The sequence below is a fragment of the Nannobrachium achirus genome (genome assembly GCF_963921795.1).
Source record: "Nannobrachium achirus genome assembly, chromosome: 5".
Lineage (NCBI taxonomy): Eukaryota > Metazoa > Chordata > Actinopteri > Myctophiformes > Myctophidae > Nannobrachium > Nannobrachium achirus.
Genome location: NC_137814.1, coordinates 19463018 through 19484998, shown reverse-complemented (window position 1 = coordinate 19484998; position 21981 = coordinate 19463018). Strand labels below are relative to the sequence as shown.

At 43.1% G+C, this 21981-nt stretch overlaps 1 protein-coding gene across 1 annotated transcript in view; it reads left to right on the top strand.

The window, feature by feature from the left end:
• Positions 1-21846, top strand: part of gpr158b (G protein-coupled receptor 158b) — a gene marked incomplete at both ends in the record, with an annotated part of 119867 nt that extends 98021 nt beyond the window's left edge. Inside the window, 5 exons of the mRNA XM_080725601.1 lie at positions 8189-8294; positions 17340-17495; positions 19452-19695; positions 20089-20648; positions 20887-21846. Of these exons, the coding sequence (XP_080581727.1) occupies positions 8189-8294; positions 17340-17495; positions 19452-19695; positions 20089-20648; positions 20887-21846 (2026 nt within the window). The remainder of the gene's footprint in view (positions 1-8188; positions 8295-17339; positions 17496-19451; positions 19696-20088; positions 20649-20886) is intronic.
• Positions 21847-21981: the final 135 nt, after the last annotated feature.

Sequence of the window (21981 nt, the reverse complement as noted above, 5' to 3'; positions counted from 1 at the left end):
AATGGAGCTTAACCCATTCAGGCCGGGAACACTATTTAGTGTATTACAGTACATGTACAGTATGTAGCAACATATTTGTTTTTGTAGGCAAATCTTTGAATAATATTGTTTTTCAGAAAACTTAGGCCAGGCCTAAAGTGGATAAAAATAAAGCCAAATATGTTCTGGTGATCAAAAATCGTTCATTGTAGTTTCTTTTTATGATGGTAGTTTGTTTTTGTGTGACAAATTTAGCATAATATTCGCACAGCACAGAATAAATTTGCAAGTGTGATTCAAGTTGCGGCTGGTTGTTTAAGTTGGACAAAATGTGGACAAAATATTTTCCCAAATATGGATCTGACGTCTGACATCATAGATGTCTCATGTTATAGACCACATCAGACTCCAAGTCCATATATGGGCATTCAAAGCTGGGCTTAATATTGATGACATCAGGGATCTCCATATATGGGCATACAAGGGACAAGGACTGAATGTGGTGTCACAATGTGATGTCACAACAATGTGATGTCACAACAGGTCATCAGCTATAGACATTGTGGCGTTACAGTACGTATTGATTGATTGATTGAAGACTTTATTAGAAGTTTGCATAGGAAAAGGTACAGTTTCATGACGGTACAGTTCACTGGTACAAGGTCTACTAAAAGGAGATCCATGAAAAGACTAAGCTTATTTCCACTGGAAACCATTGAAGTATCTCATATAACATTGAATGACAGACAAATAGAACACAGTACTATGCAGTAGATATGTAAAGATCTACGTATCTACGTATCTACGGAAAAGATGTGACGGTTTTCATAGTTAACTGCGACCAATAGACACAATTCCATGGGCAGACAAGCATTTGACCATCTAGGTTTTGTATGTTGATCAGTACTTATATAAAGATATTCTGGTGAGATGTGTTTTTAAATTGATTGGTGGTGTATATATCAGTTTGGGTAACTCAGTGAGATCGGGGTAAGAGCGCTCGTTTTGTCGTTCACCACACACCCCTAACACCACCTGGATCAATTCACCTTGATAGTCTCTAATCAGCGCACTTATCAGCGTAATTCTGCGTAGTCACCATGAGATGGCGACAACAGCCATTCACTTGTGCAGTCGCTGACGTCACTCGTTTGCGCCACTCTTTCGTTGTTTATCTACTAGCCCAGCTCGGCTGTGTTTATCCATTAGCTTACTATGCCTAACTCTAACCCTAACCTTAACCTCAGTAAAACTATGCCTAACCCTAACCCTAACCTCCGTGGGGTGAGGCGCTATCATTCCTGCCGACGCTACGTTGTCGTTGTTGTGGATCAAAGCGTTCGCTTGTTCCGCCCCGCGCCGCACAACGAGCGCTCCCATACTCAAGGGAAGTAGGGGTGCGGGAGGTGCGGCCGCACCCCCTCCCCCAGGTCCCACCGCACCCCCCACCGCACCCCCTAAAGGGGGGTTGGGGGAAAAATATTGCCCCTCGGCAAGTAGAGGCTCTGACATCAGTGGCGTGAAGTAGGAGCTATTGGCTACTTCTATTTCCAGTACAATTTCAAAATAAACATGTGTTGAATGATCGATTGTATAGACAAAAAAAAAAGAAAGACTCTTGTTTTGAAATGTGCTTCTGGGCACTGTTTAGAGAGGAAATGGCTTTCAAATGACTTCCCTTTTAACTTGTCTGACCGTGCGTACTACTACGGTGCGTCTTGGACTCGGTGAAATATAACGACACGGGCATAAAGGAATATAAACAGAACACCAAGACAACACAACCTAGGCTATAAAGGCATTAAACATCGCCCTCTGCTAGCCCTGGCGTCCTCACTGGTGAGTCGTGGCTATATTATATAGACTGAATGCTATGCTATGCTGCTGTGCTGCCTGGCTAATGTAGGCTACTGTTTGGGCTAGTGGCTAACCAGAACCAGCTGTTTCCTAACACTGGGGTCGGGACCGATGCGGCTGACACATTGTATGGGTCACAACGCAGTGCGAAGCGACTCGTTGTTGTGAGCTTGTAGATCTGCTATTTTCACTACTTGTTTGGTACATGTCTCTTGGTTCACGGGCTAAAAAGTTTGGGAACCATCATGCTTGCTGTTGTAGACAGTGGTGTAAAGTAACTAAGTAGATTAACTGAAAAGCTCTGGGAACTGAATGATTTTATGAAACTGGCACTTGTTGTCTGACTGTTGGTACCAAGAAATCCAGACTATATCTTGCTGGATGGTGCATGTGGAGATACATTTAGCTAAACAATAGACTGCGGAAACCCGAATAAAACACGATCAAAACCGCATAAAACCGCTAATTTTCGCGCGCGCGTGCGCGTGTGCATGAGGGGCGCATGAAAGCACCCCCTACTGTAAATTAGTTCCCACGGCTATGAGCGCCCCTGTTCTCAATTTCACTCAAACTAAAAAAAACTGTGACATATACATACATTAGGAATCTTTTGAGAATCACAGGTGAATACAGTACGCTTCCATAAAGACATTAAAATATCCTTTAATTCTACCAAGAGATTTTTCTTCTTCAGGAAGAATCGAACCAGCCACGTGAGGTTTATAGAATTTGTTAAGAGCTATGTGAAAGGATTTCACTTTGTTTCGTCATGATTGAATATCGTTCCCTTTATGCAATGTCCTATTGTTTTCTGCCGGACAAACAAAAAAACAAAATACAAATCTGATACTTTGATCGGACAACAAAGTGAAAAATGCATGGAATCAAAATAAAAGTTATTTTGCCCTGGTTTTGAATATAACAGAGTGTGGTCTCTGGTAGGCTGCCATCAGAAGCAGGTTGCTGCAGCCTGAAGATAAGACCAACTTGTCTCAGAGGCGCATGCTTCACAGTGTGCGTGCGTGCGTGCGTGCGTGCGTGCGTGCGTGCGTGTGTGTGTGCGTGCGTGTTACTATCAGGTTTTTGCTTTACCAACACCTACCAACACCTACATGCAAGGACATACACACAGACAAATTGTCCCATCTTGCGTAATGTTCATTGGCACGTTCCCATCATTACCAACCATCATTACCAGCCAGAGACACACTCCTTGTGAAATAAAAAGGCAAGTAGGAATGTAAATCAGGTTTCGACATTACAGATGGTAATTCACGACTCGGTTGGTTAGCAATAACTAAATTGGAAACTGCCGCAGCTAATGGCTTCACATGCACTCCGTTGCACTTGTTCCCAGACTCCAGCACAGGGGCAACCTTTTTTTTTCGGTGACCTTTTTCATGGAAAACTCTGGGACACCATGACTCTCTGCTCTGTCTGAAAGAAAACTTCCACCAGACGACCTAGAGAAAGACCCCAGTACGGCCCTTTGCTCTACCACCAAACAGAAGGCATAAGAGTGGGGGTCCCTCTGTTGATCAGCAAGGGGCGGCAGAGGCTCAGGGGTAGAGAAACCGTCATTAGAACATGGAGGGTTCCCGAAGGGTTCCCAGTTCAATCCCGGGCTCCCCCAGAGTTAGTGTCGAAGAGTCCTTGAACAAGACTCTGAAGCTCTAGTTGCTCAGGGTGAGCAGGTTGGTGCCTTGCATGGTTTCCTCTGCCATCGGTGTGGGAATGGGTGAATGTAATGCACAATCTATGTAAAGCGCCATGGATAAAGGCGCTATATAAATGTACCATTTAACAAGTCTGACAGCACAGCAACATATTGCCATCTTTACTATTTGTTCACTTTTATACCCTGCAATAAGCTTTGAGATTGCATTTTAGCCACATTAACTCTGACATACCTATTTTGGGTAAATCTTCTACCTAGTCAAAAGAATAGCAAAGATGGCAGGTCAACAATCTCATTGTCGCTATTTGTCGTACAACAACAGTTATAATAGGGCTTAAAGGAGTAGTTCACCCCCAAAATGACTTTTTTTCTATTGATTAGTTACGCCATGGAGACTAGAGTTCAATAATATTTTTAGTTTTTTGTCACATTCCTAAGACAAAAATGTGATAACAATAAATGTACCCCCATTCGTTCCGGATGGGGACCCGTTTCGAAACGGGTCCCGGTCCCCGTCCGGAATCAATGGGGGTAAATTTACAAAAAACTAAACATATTATTGAACTCTACTCTCCATGGTATGAGTAATCAATAGAAAAAAAGCCTTTAAATTCAAACTAAGCACCATCAAGTTAGACAAATCTTGGACCCTGGGCTTCAGGGGCTACTGACGGCAGTTAACTTAAGCTGGCAACCCTGCCAACTCCCTGTCCAAAATGAGCACAAAAAGGGAATCCCTGGACATGACGTCACCCTGACAGCAACACCTACTGGCATCTAGACTCAAACGTTTAACAAAGAACTCCACATCAACAAGAGAATAGTCACCAATCAATGGGCGGACTTTACGCAACAATGGTCAACTATCGATGATTCCGTGAAGAAAACGCACGTCACAGCAGCACCATGATACATGTACAAGCTTTGATACTTTGATCTGATGACAAAGCGAAAAGCACACCTCAGCGCGGTGCGGTGAATCCCCTATAAATCACGTTGTTCTTCCCCTGGTGGTGATTACAGTGTGGTCTCTGGTATGCTGCCATCAGAGGCTGGCTGCTGCTGTGGCCTGGAGATAAGACCAAGTTTTCCTGGGGAGTCTTTCTGTGTGTGTGTGTGTGTGTGTGTGTGTGTGTGTGTGTGTGTGTGTGTGTGTGTGTGTGTGTGTGTGTGTGTGTGTGTGTGTGTGTGTGTGTGTGTGCGTGCGTGTGCGTGCGGTTGCTTTTCAATGCTGATGTCAACACAAACTTGCAAGGATGTGCACACACACACACACACACACACACACACACACACACACACACACACACACACACACACACATGCACTTGCAAACACACACACACACACACACACACACACACACACACACACACACACACACACACACACGCATGCACACACGCATGCACACACATACACATTACACACATACACATTACACATACACACACACACACACAGCATGCTTTTGAATGAATAATGTGATTAATGAGTGTGAATCTAATTATCGGGTGTGATGACAGAGGGACAATAACCTCTGAACCACCTTGGCCAGCAGTGTGATCTCTGCAGAATTAGTCTGAAGAAATTGCTAACACACGTATGCACACACTGTGACACACACACACACACACACACACACACACACACGCACACACACGCACACACACACACCCACACACACACACACACACACACACACACACACACACACACACACACACATGCACGCACACGCGCACACAAGCATATCGTCGTTGTCGGGTGAAAACCTTGTATGTCCAAAACCGTTCGTTTTGCATTCATCATTTTAGAAATGATTTAAACTAGGGAAAACAGCCGATCTACAAGCACACAACACCTCGCACCGCGAGGCATTGTGAGCTTGTAGATCTGCTGTTTTCACTACTTTTGTGCGACGGCCTTGTATGATGAAGCAGGGCTTTACTTTGCGAAAGAACATACAAATTTGAAACTTGGAGATACAAGGTTTCCACCCGACAACGACGATATGCAGTCATCTCCTTTTCTTCTGCACTGTTTGAAGTTGTCATGAACCTTGCCTCTCAGCGACTCCCGTTGCTGTGGTCTAGCTTTTCTTTGAGACACCTGATTGCACCCGTTGCTTGAAAATGGCAGTGAAGTCTATATTAGATGGATTTTCTTTCCCCTTCCAGAGTCTTTGATGAGTCGCTGCACAACAAGGAGAAAGAAGAGCTATTTTCAAAGGAAAAAACAATGACACTTTGACTCTTCAATGTGCTTCTGTAGTCTTAAGGGCTTTTCATACGGGGAGTGACACTACACCTGCGTACTCGCTTTGATCCGTGGGCTCTCACGGCATTTCTCAATGTGAATAAACTTGTCACACTTCATGTAGAACAAAGTTCAACGCAAAAGCGACAAGCACGCAACAGTTTAACAGGCTACAGCAGGGGTCTTCAACAGGGGGACCGGGACCCCTAGGGGGTCCCCAGAGTTACTACAGGGGGTCCTCCAAATCTTTTTTCCTTCTTTTTTAAGTTAACCACTAATTCTGAGAACTTTAGCCAAAAATAGACGATCTACATGCTCACAACACCTCGCAAAAGAGCTTTGGTGTAGTGGGGAAAAAGAGCCGACTAATTACAGAGTGAAAGGTCAAGTTTATTAAGTATTGACAGTTCAAGTGGTTAAATGTCCGAAAACACAAATTGACATGAATCCAAAATACATTGTGCTGTCAAACAATGAAACTATATGGAATCTATGAACATGTTTTGGGGGTCCCTGCTTCATCTCTCTCTCAACTAAGGGGTCCTGAAAACGTTGAAGACCCCTGGGCAGCAGTATGTCTGTCAGATGGTGGTGCTACTGCCGGTGATGACGCTGACCCCATGCAAACGTCACTGCTATTATGACATGGTCTACAGGTCCACCATAAGGGACACTATGGCCCAGCAAAGCTTCTGTTGATGTTGGGAGTACAATTGCAGGGACAGGACCAACACATTGTCACTCCCAATGTGGACCCAGGGGTGTCGCACAAAATTCTGGATTCACTGCATGTGTGCAAGTCTTTGAATAGTTCAAATCCTTCTAAGGTTTTTTGAAAAACCTAGGTTTCTATGTCAGTGGTGCTCAAACTTTTTAATGTGAAGAACCCCCAAAATGATATTGGCCACGGACACCATCTCAAAATATTTAGTTCCAGGGACCCCCCAGAAGCAGAATTGTTCACTCAAAAAATAAATATATTCAAAGATTTGCACACATTTTCACGACTTTTAAAAAATAGCAGATCTATAAGCTTGCAGTGTGGCACTTGGTGCCGCGCTGCGAGCTTGTATATCAGCTATTTTTCAATAGCTGCGTACCACATCGAAGAAGACTGATCCACACCCTATTAATATGCTAAATGGATGGCAGTAAGTAGTGGACTCGCTGAGTTAGCCTCTCACCTGCCTTGTTTGTAATGTTTGAACTTGCTTCGAACATGTTTTCAATGTATTCAATGGCAATCTCGTCTTAATCATATCCACATTCCGTTGTCAATCAGGTGACTTGGACTACTACTTGGACTACCCAGAGTGTTGAAAAATGATGCTAAGCTACAGGGGTACCCAGTGCGTTGACCCAGGGTTGTCAAAGGGTCCTGACTCCTGACCAAGGTCCATTATTAGTAAGGGAAAGTTAGCCTATTGCTACATCAATCTGGGAACTAAATCTAAATCACTAGCTTTCTTCACAAATGTGTTCATAAAGGTGTCTATTATCACCTCTGAACTTTGTCAAACCCAACTCCCTTGACATACTTTGTGGGAGCCAATCAAAGTTGGGGGTATCGGGATACCCAGGGCCGGGGATTAAAGGGGAAAAAATAAAAAATGGCCAATATGAACGTATGAAGTGTGTAATTAGGGTATTGTTGGGCTGCTGAATACATTCCAACCATTAGTTATAAGTAAAAATGACTCCTTGGCCATAAAAAAGGCCTAATTGGCTAAGGCTTAGCCAATCATGTCATTCGAGTTCACCTGTGTCCTGTTAGTCCCTATGTTTTAAACCCTGTGTTTGAGTGTTCCTTGTCAGATTTTATCATGTTATCCTGTGTGTCGTGTGATTAACCACCTGATCTTGAATAGTTTTCATGAATTCAAACACTACTCCAACCTTTTTTTTTATTGCCAATATTATATGTCTCATGGACACACAAAATTAGGTGTGGCCTATTTTATGGCCAAGGACTCATTTTAACTGAAAACGAATGGTTGGAATGGATTCAGCAGCCCAAAAATACCCAAATTACACACCTCATACGCTCATATTGGCCATTTTTTATTTTTCCCCCTTTAATCCCAGGCCCTCGGGACACCCAATAACTTTGATTGGCTCCCACAAAGTATGTCAAGGGAGTTGGGTTTGACAAAGTTCAGAGGTGATAGTAGACACCTTTATGAACACATTTGTGGAGAAAGCTAGAGATTTAGATTTAGTTCCCAGATTGATGTAGCAATAGGCTAACTTTCTCTTACTATATGTGATGAGTTGGGAGTGACCTGCAACAGAAATGCATTGTCTTAAGCATTCATTCTAGAATCTCCCATAAGCAAGTACCGGTAGATGTATTTATAAATAGTTTTAGTTTTATAAAAATTAAAACATAAATGCATGTATTTGTGCTGTTTGCAGGTTCACACTGGCCCCTGGGCTGCACCCGGATTGGATGCTCATGTTGTTCTTCGCTCACACTCATCTTACTGTGACTGTGACACTGAGCCTACTGCTTGTTCCCAAGGTAACAACTGTGATTTATTGCAATTAGTTATTATCTCTGCCAAGCCGAAACAGCGGGTGGCAGGGATTATGTTTTCGCCCCAGTCCGTCTGTGTATGTCTGTGAACAGCCGTTTTCGGGCACCGTTGGATTAAACATTGCATGCACTCAAGTAGGCTAAGGAAGAATCTTTTTTTCAAATTTGCCTTAAGGTGGCACAATAACAGGCCGGGTCATGTTTTAGCTTTTAATTCTTGAAAACAATTGGGAAACAATTGGGAAAACAATTGTTTTCCCAATGATTGAAAGTACAGGCCTTGGTTTCAACAGTCTATATTCACACACACACACACACACATTATAATGTCATTCATTATGCAACCAGAACAAAGAAACACAGCCATAAAATGTCTGTTGTCTATCATGATTATTCGTTTTCTTTCAGTGAAAAGTATTGTAGAACAGTTCTGTATCTTAATTTACATACATAGAGGTCTTAGTATGAGAACTACTGATATAACAATGTATGTTTTTCAGAAAACTGTTAGGATTTAGAAGACATTTTTAGAATGGGCCTCAGGTCTTAATGAGTTAAGGATAGGTATAGCCAAATGGCTTTGATTGATTGAAGGCTTTATTAGAAGTTTGCATAGGAAAATGTACAGATTCATGACGGTACAGTTCACTGGTACAAGGTCTACTAAAAGGAGATCCATGAAAAGACTAAGCTTATTTCAACAGGAAACCATTAAAGTATCTCATATAACATTGAATGACAGACAAATAGAACACAGTACTATGCAGTAGATATGTAAAGAAAAAAAGAAAACAGTAGGTCTATACAATCAGTAAGTACAGTATATACAATATATACAAGGAAGGGGCAGGTAACAGTAAGTCTAAAACAATCAGTATGTACAGTATATACAAGGAAGGGGCAGGGAGGGTAGGGTTGGGCTAGGTTTTTACCAGTTGTGAACGGCTGCTGCCTGTAAGTGGTTTTTTAGGGCAATTTTAAAGGATGCTAGTGATCCACACTCCTTTATGGCCTTCGGTAAGGCATTCCACATTTTTGTGGTGTAGCAGAAGAACGAGTTCGACCCTTTCTTTGAGTTGACTCTGGGTTGAACGTGATCTGTGGCACTGCCTCTGGTGTTGTAATTATGGACATCCTTAACGTTTTTAAAGTATTTTGACAGGTACTTGGGTATCATAGTGGTGTAGTGTATCTTGTACACCAGGCCCATTGCAAGTTGCTGTACTCTGTCATCTACTCTGAGCCACCCCACTCTTAACTGGTGAGTAGCGGTGAGGTGAGTCTGATTGGGAAGGTTAAGCAGGACCCTAATTAGTTTATTTTGGGCTGTTTGGAGTTTAGTTTTTAGGGCTTGTGGGGCGTCACGATACCATACGTGGACTCCATAGTCAAAGAGGGGCTGGATTATTGCACCAGCTATGGTCTTCAGTGTGTTGAAGTTGACCATTGGGGCGATCCTCTGTAGGAAACGAGTTCGTTGGTTGATTTTTTGTATTACTTTTGAAGTCATCTTTTCGCTGGAAAGATTAGCTTCAAGGATACATCCTAAGTAGGAGATTTCGTTTTTTCGTGTTATGACCTTGTCACCCACTTTGATTGTGAAGTTCTCTACCTTTTTGAGGTTATGATTTGATCCAAAGAGGATGGACTCGGTTTTGCCCAGGTGAATTGATAATTTGTTGTCGTTAAGCCATGTGCAGATCTTACTCAGTTCAGAGTTAAGTGTCTTTTCAACCTGCAAGTGGTCCTTGCCCGAGACTAGGAGAGCCGAGTCATCCGCGAACAGGAACAGGTTGCAGTCGCAAGCAGATGCCATGTCGTTCACGTATATTAGGAACAACAGAGGTCCCAGTATGCTACCTTGGGGAACTCCACAGCTTACTGGGAGGGGGGGGGACAGGGTACCGTTAATCTCCACCACCTGTTCCCTCCCCACCAGGTAAGATTGCATCCAGCTCACTGCTGCGCTGTCAAGACCGATGGCTTTTAGTTTCTCAATCAGAATAGCATGATCCACGGTGTCAAATGCCTTCTGGAGGTCCATCATGACCATGCCACTATACTTGCCCTGATCCGCTTCGCGTTTGATTTGGTCAGTCAAATAGAGAAGGCATGTGTCAGTGGAATGGGATTTTCTGAATCCAGATTGGAACTCGTAAATCAGATTATTCTCATCGAGATATCTTGCAATCTGTTCGTAGACTATTTTCTCCATGACTTTGGATATGGAGCTAAGAATGGAAACGGGGCGGTAGTTTCCAGGGTCCAGTTTGCTACCTTTTTTATGCAGGGGGGTTACTTTTGCTAGTTTGAAGTCCTGGGGGACATGACCCTGTTCGATGGAAAGGTTAATTATGTGGGTAATGATTGGAGCAATGGTGGCGGCTGAATCTCTGAGAAATCTAGCTGGGATTTTATCAAGGCCAGTGGCCTTGTGTTGAGGTAGGGCGCTCAATTTTTTAAACACTTCATCAGTTGTCACTGTGGAAAGTTTAAAGCTGTCTTTACTGACGCCCAGTTTTTTGTAGAATGTATTAACAAATTCTTCACCATACCGCCCAGATGGGGCGACCAGTCTTTTGACCAGTGAACGGGCTGTGGTGGTAAAGGTTTTGTTAAAATGGGTAGCCACTTCACCTTTGTCAGAAATGAGAGCGGCATCCGTTTTGATGTTTATGTTGTGGCATATGGTTTTTGATTTTAAGCCTAATTGGTTGTTAAGCAACTTCCATAGGTCTCGTGGGTTGTTTTTGTATTCATCGATTTTGTCGTCGATGTAGTTTTTTTGGGCGGATCTAACTAGGGCGGTTGTCTGGTTTCTAAGTCTCTTGCATTGAGCAGTAAGATGCTCAATGTGTTTTTTGAGGTCATGGTTGAATTTTTTCTTGAGCTTTTTGCAGCACTTTCGTTTTTCATCGTATTTTTTGTCTCTGAGTCTAGCTGATTCTGCAATATCTGAGTTATACCATGGCTCTTGGCGGGCTTTAACCCTGGTGGTATTCAAGGGGGCCACGTCGTCTAGAGCATCGGTCAATTTGGTTTTAAAACCGCACCATGCTTCCTCGACATCTGTACACTGCAGCTCTGGGGAAAAGTCTACACCCGCTAGTTTGAGATTAAAAGCCTCACTGGAGTCATGGAGGCTGCCATGGAGGCTGCCATGTTAAGCATGTTTATTTTACAATTTAGGCATTTAGCAGATGCTCTTAATCCAGTGCGACTTACAATAAGCAAGGTAAAACATCAATACAATAAGCAAGGTAATACATCAATACATCAACATCAATACATCAAATGCATAGGAATATCAAGCTAGACAAAAATAACGTAGGTAGACCAAGCACTTAATCAGTAAAAATGTTTTATATAAAAAACCTGAAAAAAGCTATCCAGCTTGCTGAGTGCTACGGTAAGTGCTATGGGCTTAGGTGGAGTCTGAAGAGGTGAGTCTTCAGGCCACGGCAGAAGCTAGGGAGTGAGTCTGTTTTGTTCTAAGTGCAACAGGGAGTTTATTCCACAGTCTGGGGGCCAAGAGGGCAAATTGTCTAGGACGAGTGGATTTTTGTCCTGGGGTTTTTAGCGAGGGTTCTGTCAGCATCCCTGTGTTAGCTGATCTTAGTGAACGGGTGGGGTTGTAGGGGTTAATCAGGCTTTGGAGGTATGGACTGGAGGAGCCGTACCTTTAGCTGCTTTGGAGGCCAGCATCAGTGTATTGTATTCAGTGCGGGCCGCATCCAGGAGCCAGTGGAGGGAGAGGAGAAGGGGGAGACATGTGAGAATTTTGACCAGTCGTTGCGCGGCATATTGGATCAGTTGTTGAGGCTTAAGTGCACATGCCGGGAGACCAGTTAGGAGAGAGTTACAATAGTCAAGTTTTATCATTTTGATCATTTTAATGATCAACCAATTGATTGTGTTCCGGCTTGTAACTAAACGTTTAAGTTCCTATGTATCGGTACAATGGTATCACATTGAAAACTACCATGGCATTTATTTTTTTACATTATTGTTTCATATTAATATTATATTATCAATGAAATCACAATGACACTGATGAAAGCCACAAGCCAAAAAATACATTGGTCTAACAATAACGTTGGAAGTCTATACTAAAAGTGTTTCTGGAGTATTGACCTCTATAGACTTTTTTCCCTTCGTGCATCTTGGAAGTAGGTGAAGTTGGACTAGAAACCCTTACTCTGCTGTAGCAGTACAGCGCACGTGAATATGTTTTCAGGAGTAATAACTCAGAAACACTTTACGTGCCAGTATGTAGGACATGCAGGTGTACAGGTGCAAGAGAACATGAAACAAACATACATGTAGGACAAAACTTGTTACGAGGCAATATCAGTGTGCAAACCACTGGGTGCAAGACTCTTGGAACTGACAAGCACTGACAGACAGGAATTTAAGTGCTGTATGTTGTGCAGTGTTGGGTAACGCACGTTAGTAATATAACGCATATTACTAATATATTACCGAAATGCGGTAACGACTAATATAACGCCCTACTAAAAAAAACATCGGTAATATAATGCAGTAATGACAACTTATTTACAGCATTACTTTCCGCGTTACCGGCCAAAGTGAAGGTGCTTTTTTTATTTTCTTTGTATTTCCTATTTTTGTATCCATCCACAATGCGCAGCGTCCAACAGCAGCACCGCCAGCGCCAGAAAACTACAAAGCCCATTGACACCTGCGACCATTATTTCCTGTTGGCGCGCTGTGCGGTACATCAAACAACAAACAACAACATTAGCAGCAAGCAGCATCAAGTCAGAATGGAGTCAGAATCGGATGAAATATTGGTTGATGAGGAGATCCAGGTCCAGGAGAATGAGCCCGAGCCGGTTGGAGACCCAGGGTCAACGTTTTCAGGATGGATGTATTCACATTATTTCGAGTTCATTAAACAAAAGGATGAGAAGAACATTGCAGTTAAGTGTAAACTCTGCGATGCGGGGCCAGGGAGGAAGACGAAGGTTCTCTCTACGTCGATAAAAAGCACAAGTAACCTAAAGAAACACCTGGAAACGGTTCACCCTCACACTAAACTAACTGAGAAAAGAAAGGCAGATGGCAGCGGCGGCGCACCGAATCTTAAGCAACAAAAACTCGATTCCAAGGTCGTCACACCTATGATGCAATTACAACTGAGCTGGAGGACATTTTCTCTAAATATGGACTGAACATTAGTAAAGTGACTGCTTGTGTGACGGACAACGGCAGTAACTTTGTGAAGGCTTTCAAAGAGAATCAACAGCAGCAGCAAGCTGCAGCCGCTGCTGCTCCATCTTCAGACGAAGATGAGGAGCTCCTCGACGAGCACAACGATGGAAAACCTGCACCAGTTTAAAAGAATAAAACAAATTGCAATCCGTTACAACGCGCCAACAGCATCCAGTGCACCGGTAGAAAGGCTGTTCAGTCTTGGCAGTCTTATACTCACCCCAAAACGAAATCGTCTCGGTGACCGACGCTTCGAACAGCTTCTTCTGATGCGTTTTAACAGGTACTATACTGTTATGGATTAGGCTCCAGAGTCTATCAAGGAAGGCTGGAAGGCTATGCCTTACGTTGTTTCATTTATTTGTCATTTGTTAATTTAGTCTAGGACAGGTCTAGTAGCCTATATTTATTTTATTTTGAGTCTGCCTACATAATGTGAATAGGACATGGTCATTGTTGTTTCCCTAACATCTGATCTGTGAACTGTCCTTATTGTGTCCTTGTTGGACTGAAATGAGCCATAGACATAGTAGGCCTAATAATGGTTTGGTTTTCGTTTGTTCAGTTTTGCTCAGTTTGACAAATAAGGCCAGTGCTGGCCGTAGAGAGGCCTCCAATCCGAGCGAGCGCACGTTTATTTTAATTGTTGTGGGGGTCCGTGCCCTTCTTCAGTAGGTCTAATATTGTTTAATGTGTATATAGATTTTTTTGTTTGTTTTTATTTGTTTTATTTTATTAGGCTGTGTTTTAAGCTGCAATTGAGCCTAAATGGGACTATTTCATTGGGTCTTACTCTTAAAGCCAATAGGCATGCTCTTTGTGTGTCATTGTTAAAAATGTATGCATGCCTTGTTCTTGAGTGTAATTGCACTATTTCGTTGGCTTATAAAGCCAGTAACCTTTATTTCATTGTTGAAAACATGTCAAGGCCTTGTTCTCATGAACCTGCTAGCTTTTTTCGTTTATACCGTAGGCTAACAAGTGTTTTGTTTACAATGTGTTTGTTCATTCATTATAATGACCGATGTCTTACAGCTAATATGTAGCCCATGTGTTTGTATTTTCCACATGACTGAAATGGTCCACTTGAAGAAAGCACCTTAACCCTTAAGTTCTGTTCAGATTCACTACACCTTCGTTCTGTTCGGGTCATTTTGACCCGGTGGATATTTGGTTTAAAAAAAACAACACTAATATAAATTTTAACTTAACAAATCATCATGATACATTGACTTTGACTCGATACCAAACAATTCATATGATATATTTGGTAAATGTTTGCATTTCTGCTTTGCTATATCACATTAAACACTGAAAGAGCTAGGCGTTTTTACTGATTTAGCTGAAATCCATGTAAAAAAAACTACTTCATTTAATAGTGGGCAATATTGCTCATGCTTATAGGAAGGCGGGGAGGGTTCGGAATGGGGCTTCGGAAGGGGGGTGTTAGAAGTGGGGGTGACTGTATGTCTGTGTTTTGGCATAATACTGTGTATTTCTGTGCTTCCGGGTCAAAATGACCCGAACAGCACTTAAGGTTCAAAAAATATGAGGGGGGTGTAGCATGGGTGTAGTGCAAAAATATTTTTTTTACATGTTCATCTCAGAAGAATCTTTAAGGCCAGTGAGTTTCAGGTGGAAACATTTTTAACTTCTACCTTTTTTTTCCAAATGAAAATGTAAAACGGGTCAAAATGACCCGAACAGCACTTAAGGGTTAAAGGGATATTCCACTTTCAAAAACACTTTTTGTCATTGTATGGTCTAATCAGGCTTGTATAAACACCCTGAACAGTTTTAAATGTTCTTCATTCAGTATTTAGATATTTGATGTAAATGTTACCAGGCCCAACACGCCCATGCCTCTCCCCACACACACTCATTGTAACTTCAAACTCCATTTTAACCATGATAGATTCATTAAAAACACCCATTATTTTTTCTGGTGACTCATAATACCCTCCTAGTACGTGAGCAGGCCGTGTTTTTTCCATAACGTTTTTCATGTATTTTTTATATATTTTTATTGTATTTAATTTTTTCCATTTTCACAAAGAATTATTAAAAATACATGAAAAACGTTATGGAAAAAACACGGCCTGCTCACGTATTAGGAGGGTAGTTTGAGTCACCAGAAAAAATAATGGGTATTTTTAATGAATCTATCATGGTTAAAATGGAGTTTGAAGTTACAATGAGTGTGTGTGGGGAGAGGCCCTGGGCCTGGAGGGCCTGATAACTTTTACATCAAATATCTAAATACTGAATGAAGAAAACTAAAAACTGTTCAGGGTGTTCATACAAGCCTGATTAGACCATACAATGACAAAAAGTTTTTTGAAAGTGTAATATCCCTTTAAACAGCAATTTAATTTGCATTATATGCTGTGCTGCTCATGCAGATCTTGTTCTATGGACTTTAATAAAAAAGGCATAGAGGTTTGTATCTTGTTGTCAAACTTGTCATGTCATTATAGGCCACATTTAAGAAGGTATAGGTCTATTGTGTTTCATATGAAAAAACAGACAAAATATAAAATAAAATAATAAAATATATAAAATATAATAATAAAATATCTAGATAATTATTTGTTCAATTTGAGCTTTTTTTTTTTTTTTTTTTACCAAAAAGTAATAAGTAAAGTAATATTAATATATTACTCCTCCTCGGGGGGTAATATGTAACGAAAAATATTACTTTAAAATCAAGGTAATATGTAATCAGTCTATATTACTAAAAAAAGTAACGCTACCCAACACTGATGTTGTGTTAGTAGAAGGCAAAAGCAGTAGAAGAAGCAATCTAGCATGACATGCTTCATGCTCAGCCGTTTCCAATTCTCATTGGTTATTTGCATGGGCTACTTTCTCTCAAAGGAAGTCTATTCTATTTCTATGGCATATTGTACATTTTGCATATTGCATTGCTTGGCCCCCATATTGGTGCTTGCAGCTATATTCATTGTTATTGAATGTTCGCAGATGAATGTTCTTGTTGCTATTGTTCGAAGTAGGCACTTTCACCTTATTCCATTATGCATTCCATTGCCAGGCCGGGTTGCCTACCCAGGGCCAGCAAACTTTGGTCATAGCCACTTGGGATCTGAACAATCTAACTCATACATCTTGATCACATGACCCCAGAGTAGTCGGAGGCCTTAGGGATTTTTCGTGCTAATCAGTCTAAAGCGCCAAATTTTGCACAGATGTAGCCCAGGGCTTGCTCTAATGATTTAGCTAGGGCTCCCCAGTCGGCGACCCAGAAATGGCCCCAGAAAACGCCCACAAAACTGTGACATGTGATGATTCATCACTTTTCATCACTAAACCATCGTTTTCTGGGGCCATTTGTAGCCCAGGGAATGTTTTTTGTGCAAAAAAATGTTTTCTGGGTATTTTCCTCCTGTAATAGTAAAGAAAGCCGATGGGAGCCCAACTTGATTTGGCCGCTGTGGCGACCCCGAAGGTCACCGACTCGGGCGCCCTAGCTAAATCATTAGAGCAAGCCCTGGGCTACATCTGTGCAAAATGTGGCGCTTTTAGACTGATTAGCACGAAATTACCATTCTATCTCCCTAAGGCCCCTGACTAGAGGTAATAACTGTCAGTGTGCATATGAAGTTTGGCAATGATCGGTTCAGTTTTGTTTGTGAGATTAGCTATATGGACAAACACATGTACACAGACACACATGACTTACATGTTTGTTTTCATTCTTTCGTCCAACTTGGTTCAGATCCCTGGATGATAGTATAGCTTTGCATTTAATCAGATCTTGTCTTTCATCTGTCCTAGTTCTTCTCCAAGGGGACCCAGGCCAGGGATGACATCATCGCCACCGAAGCCTATGAGGAGGAGCTGGACATGGGACGGTCTGGTTCATACCTACACAGCAGCATTAATTCTGGCATTAACTGGAGTGAACACAGCCTGGACCCCGAGGACATACGAGTGAGTGTTCACATTGATTTCAAACAGAGCACAGATCATTCCTTTCATTTTGGAGATACATGTTAAGGAGCGACACACTAGGGCATTCACGAATAGTGATTTTTAGTATTCAAATTATTCTACCTCAAAGTATACTGAATTTCCCCCTTGGGATAATAAAGGTATCTATCTATCTATCTATCTATTCGAATAGTCGAATATTCGACAGGACTGGTCAAACTGTCAAATATTAAGTAAGCAAGGGGCGAACATTGTGAATATAGCAGATCTACATGCTCACAATGCCTCGCGTTGCGAGGCGTTGTGAGCATGTAGATCTGCTATTTTCACAATATTTATCTGCAGAACCGAGTCACATTACCTATACCTACAATCCCTACAATTACCTACAATTCCAAGTGCTTGTCAGGGTGGGGGTCCCCAGTTCAAATATGTTTATTTTGGGGGTCACTGCCTAAAAAGGTTTGAGAACCCCTGGTATAGAGCATTAACAAATTCAACAACTTATTCTCATGACTTCCTATCTAGCCAAGCTTTATAAACTATATATCTTTAAAGAGAAAACAATAAAAACTTCTGTGAACAATGTCGAATAGTGACTTTGATATTCGAATATTCGAATATTCTAATAGTTGGTGAATGCCCTATACGACACACCTGCATCCTCCTCACATGGATCAGCGGGGTCGCACTGCACTTCTTTCTTTTGGACAATGGTGTTCTAAGACCCCTGGATATGAGTTGATAATTAATTGTACATTTTGGCCTTTTTGTAAGCAATGTTTGAAATGGAAATATAAAAGTACACCCTATCCTTGAAAAAGTGGTGCCTTTTCACTGTGTTGCTTGGTTAGATATTAGTTTGTACAGTACAGCAGTGCCGTGGCTTTTACTAGACAAGAGTCCCTGGCCTGTTCCATTATTAACAGTGTTAGGGAGCTAGTTACAGTTCATGGAGTTCTTTACAAGGTGGTTTTAATGTTGCATTGACATTTCTGGTTCTGTGTTCTAATTCATTTTAGAATTGGCTCAATCTTCATATTGTATTCATACGGTATACATGCTGTATGTCCTCTCTGTGTCGAGCATGCAGGCTTCTCTCTTGACTGAACAGATGCCAGTTCATACTTAACTCTTTTACAGCCTAATTAAGGATTTATAGCCTGTTCCCTGCCATCAAAGTATCTTACCTTTGTGATTTTATAGAAAAATATCCAGACATTATTTCCAATCGCGATCTTGTGTAAAAGACGGCTGTGTATCTCATAGAGTCGCAAAAAAAAAAGAAAATCAGCCGACCTGGCGCCGCCATTACAAAGCGAGAGGCTGTAGAGTGAGTCTCGTTTTCACCCATTGTAGACATAGAAATAGAGAAAGTAGATCCAGGGCTGCAAAAACAGTAAAAGAGTTAAGGATCATAGCATTCTAGAGACTAAGGACAATTTTAATGCAACAGTCAGCATAACATTTTGTTTATATAATGATTTATTTAATATTGCTGTTTAATGAATAGGTCTTCATTTCATACTTTGCTTTATACTGTGATATCTGGAACTACAGTAGATAGCATCTGACCAAATCAAATCCTTTGTGTGTGTAATTAATTTGTAATTGTGTGTAATTCACTATACTCGGTCATTCTACATATTTGCACATGGCCAACACTGTCCAAAGCCTAATTTATCGTGTTTGCACAATGGTGTCACTTTCAGAATATTTAAACCTTAACCACGACGCGATGCTTGAACATCCCCCACCCCCCCCCCCCCCCCCAACCTGGGGGCATGCATGCAAATCAAAATCGTTAAAATCACTAAAACGATAGAAAGAAGTAAATGAAAACATTTTAACACTCATCTTTTCTTTTCTCTATGACTATCTAAAATATGAACCCTTGTTGTAAAAAAAACAAAGTTGTCCTTTAACAGTTGCCATTTGTTTCCCCTCTTTTATCAGGACGAGCTGAAGAAATTATACGCCCAGCTGGAGGTCCACAAACGCAAGAAGATGCTGGCCAACAACCCCCACCTGCAGAAGAAACGCAGCTCCAGGAAGGGGCTGGGCCGCACGCTGATGAAGCGCATCACAGAGATCCCAGAGTCCATGCACATGCACCGCCAGTGCAGCCGCGAGGACGGCAGCGAACACGGCAGCAACCGCAGCACCCTGAGGAGGAACCCATTTGACCCCGCACACCACGGTAACGCCACTGCTACGGCTGATTGTGTTTTTGCAGCTTGTTTTACAAGCCACGGTAGCACGAGTTCTTAGTGAACGGTACCAAGGGGTTGCGACTTACACGTCATAAGAGTGGGTCAGTGGTGTTTTGCGGTACTGGCTGAGACCGAGGCTGTCTGTCCCCTTTTCAATGTGCTTGACCCCTGAGAGATGGAGCGCTGAGGTGGAGCGCAACACGTACCGGTACCATCAGCTCCCAGCACTTGCCGCACGTCTTCTTTACCCAAGCTGTGCTACTTGTACACTGAGTTGACACATCGAATAGCTATTTTGTCAAGACAAAGCAGATTAGACCACTCAGACCATTAGACTGTTTGAATAATTGAATCTTCACTTATTTTAATCACCCATTTAGGTAAAACACGGGACGATTCCCTGAAGAACAAAGTCCTGGGCCTGAAGAAGTCTCACAGCTACGACCATGTCTGTGACCAGGGTGACGAGACTGGGAGCCTCGACGGTTCCACCACGGTGGACAAAACGACCCCCGTCGGGAACGGCGACGGGTCCCTCCTGGGCTCCCTCATTGGCCGCAAACACGTCAAGAAGTCGGCGGAGCCGCCGGCGCCGGCGACCCCACCCAGACTGGAGTCGGCCGAGTCCACAGAGTCCGTGCCGCTGTTCTGGAAGTCGGCCAGCGCGCACAACCTGACGCACGACAAGAAGCCCGTCCAGCTGCGCACGTCCATCATGCAGAAGTCTCTGAGCGTGATCGCCAGTGCCAAGGAGAAGATGCCAGGACTCGCCGGCAAGACCCACAGCGTGGAGGACGCCAGCAAGAGAGGACAGAAGGGACGGGACGGGACCACGCTGTCCGAGGTGGACGAGACACCGGAACACTACCCCAAGATGATCATCAGCCAATCGGTGGAGTACTCCAAGACCCCAATGAAGATGGGCATCATGAAACAACAGGTAGCCTGCAGTCATGCTGCAGTCATTAAAAAATAATTTATTGAGTGATGTGGATTGATTGATGATGGTGGAGATGTCGATCCAATGATCGACCAATCTGTGTGGCAGTTGGGTGGTTTATTGATTGATTGATTGATTGATAGGTTGATTTTTGTGTTGGTCCATTTTTCCTTCATCTGATCGTTAAATGATTTGAGTTGAACACACGGTTGATTTATTGACTGCTTTGTTAAAACAGGTGAGTGGCAGCCAGCCATCCATTTGCTCTGAGCCGGGGAGGAACCTGTATGACCTGTCTGAGGTGTGTCCCTGGGACATGGACGACCCGCCGACTCCCTCTGAAGGGAAAGCGCAGAAACACGTCTCCATCGCGCCGGAAGAAACCACCTCGACGCACAGGGTCAGCGGCACCAAAAGTGTCCGGTCTCAGCAGAAGCAGAGATCAGGACAGTCGCCTGCAAACAGGCGGCGCTCCAGAGATAAGGGAGGCGAGGAGAGCAGAGAAAGCAGGAAACCCCGCTCTCCCAGGTCGCCTCTCCCTCTCAAGCCAGACGTCTGTCCCTGGGACTTTGACGAGCAGCCTATGCTGGCCGGTGATTCCGACTCCATCTCCCCGGAAAGGATCAGGCGCAAGAAGAGTGTCACTCCCACCGACGGGAAGCCCAAGACTCTCCACTCTGACCACTCCAAGTCCACAGGAAGCCTCCTGCAGCCTCCCTCCCTGATGGTAGAGATCTGCCCATGGGACTACGACACGCCGCCCTCCCCCAAGCAGGAGAAGACGTGCAACAGCCCACACTCCAAGAAGAAACGGAAAGGCTCCTGCTCCTCCAATCACAGGGTGGAGAAGGAGAAGGGGCGGGACAAGGAGAAAGGCAAGGAACGGCGGAGTTCTACCAGCAAGCCCTCGTCAGAGAGGCGGCATGGCAGCCACTCCTCGGAGAGAGGCTGCCCGGGTTCAGGGAGACGGAGGAGCACATCGAAGGATCCCGAGGTGACGGAGAATAAGAGGGTGGATATTTGTCCCGGGGAGACGGATCCCTCACATGACAGCCTTGATCAGACTAGAACCTCGCCCGAAAGGAAGAGAGAGAACTCCCAGAGCTCTAGCAACATGCCCCCAGAGATCAGCACTACCAAAATGGCTGAGGTTTGCCCTTGGGATTTTGACGACCAAGACTCTGGAAAGAAGGCATGACGCCCAAGTCTAATCATGGACTTTGTATGTTTTGTATCCACAGATTCGCAACAAAGAGGGAAACTAAGAACCCTGACTGTTGAAGTTATTTTACTAAAAGTTCAAATTCCAACGTTTGTATTGGTGGGGGAGTTA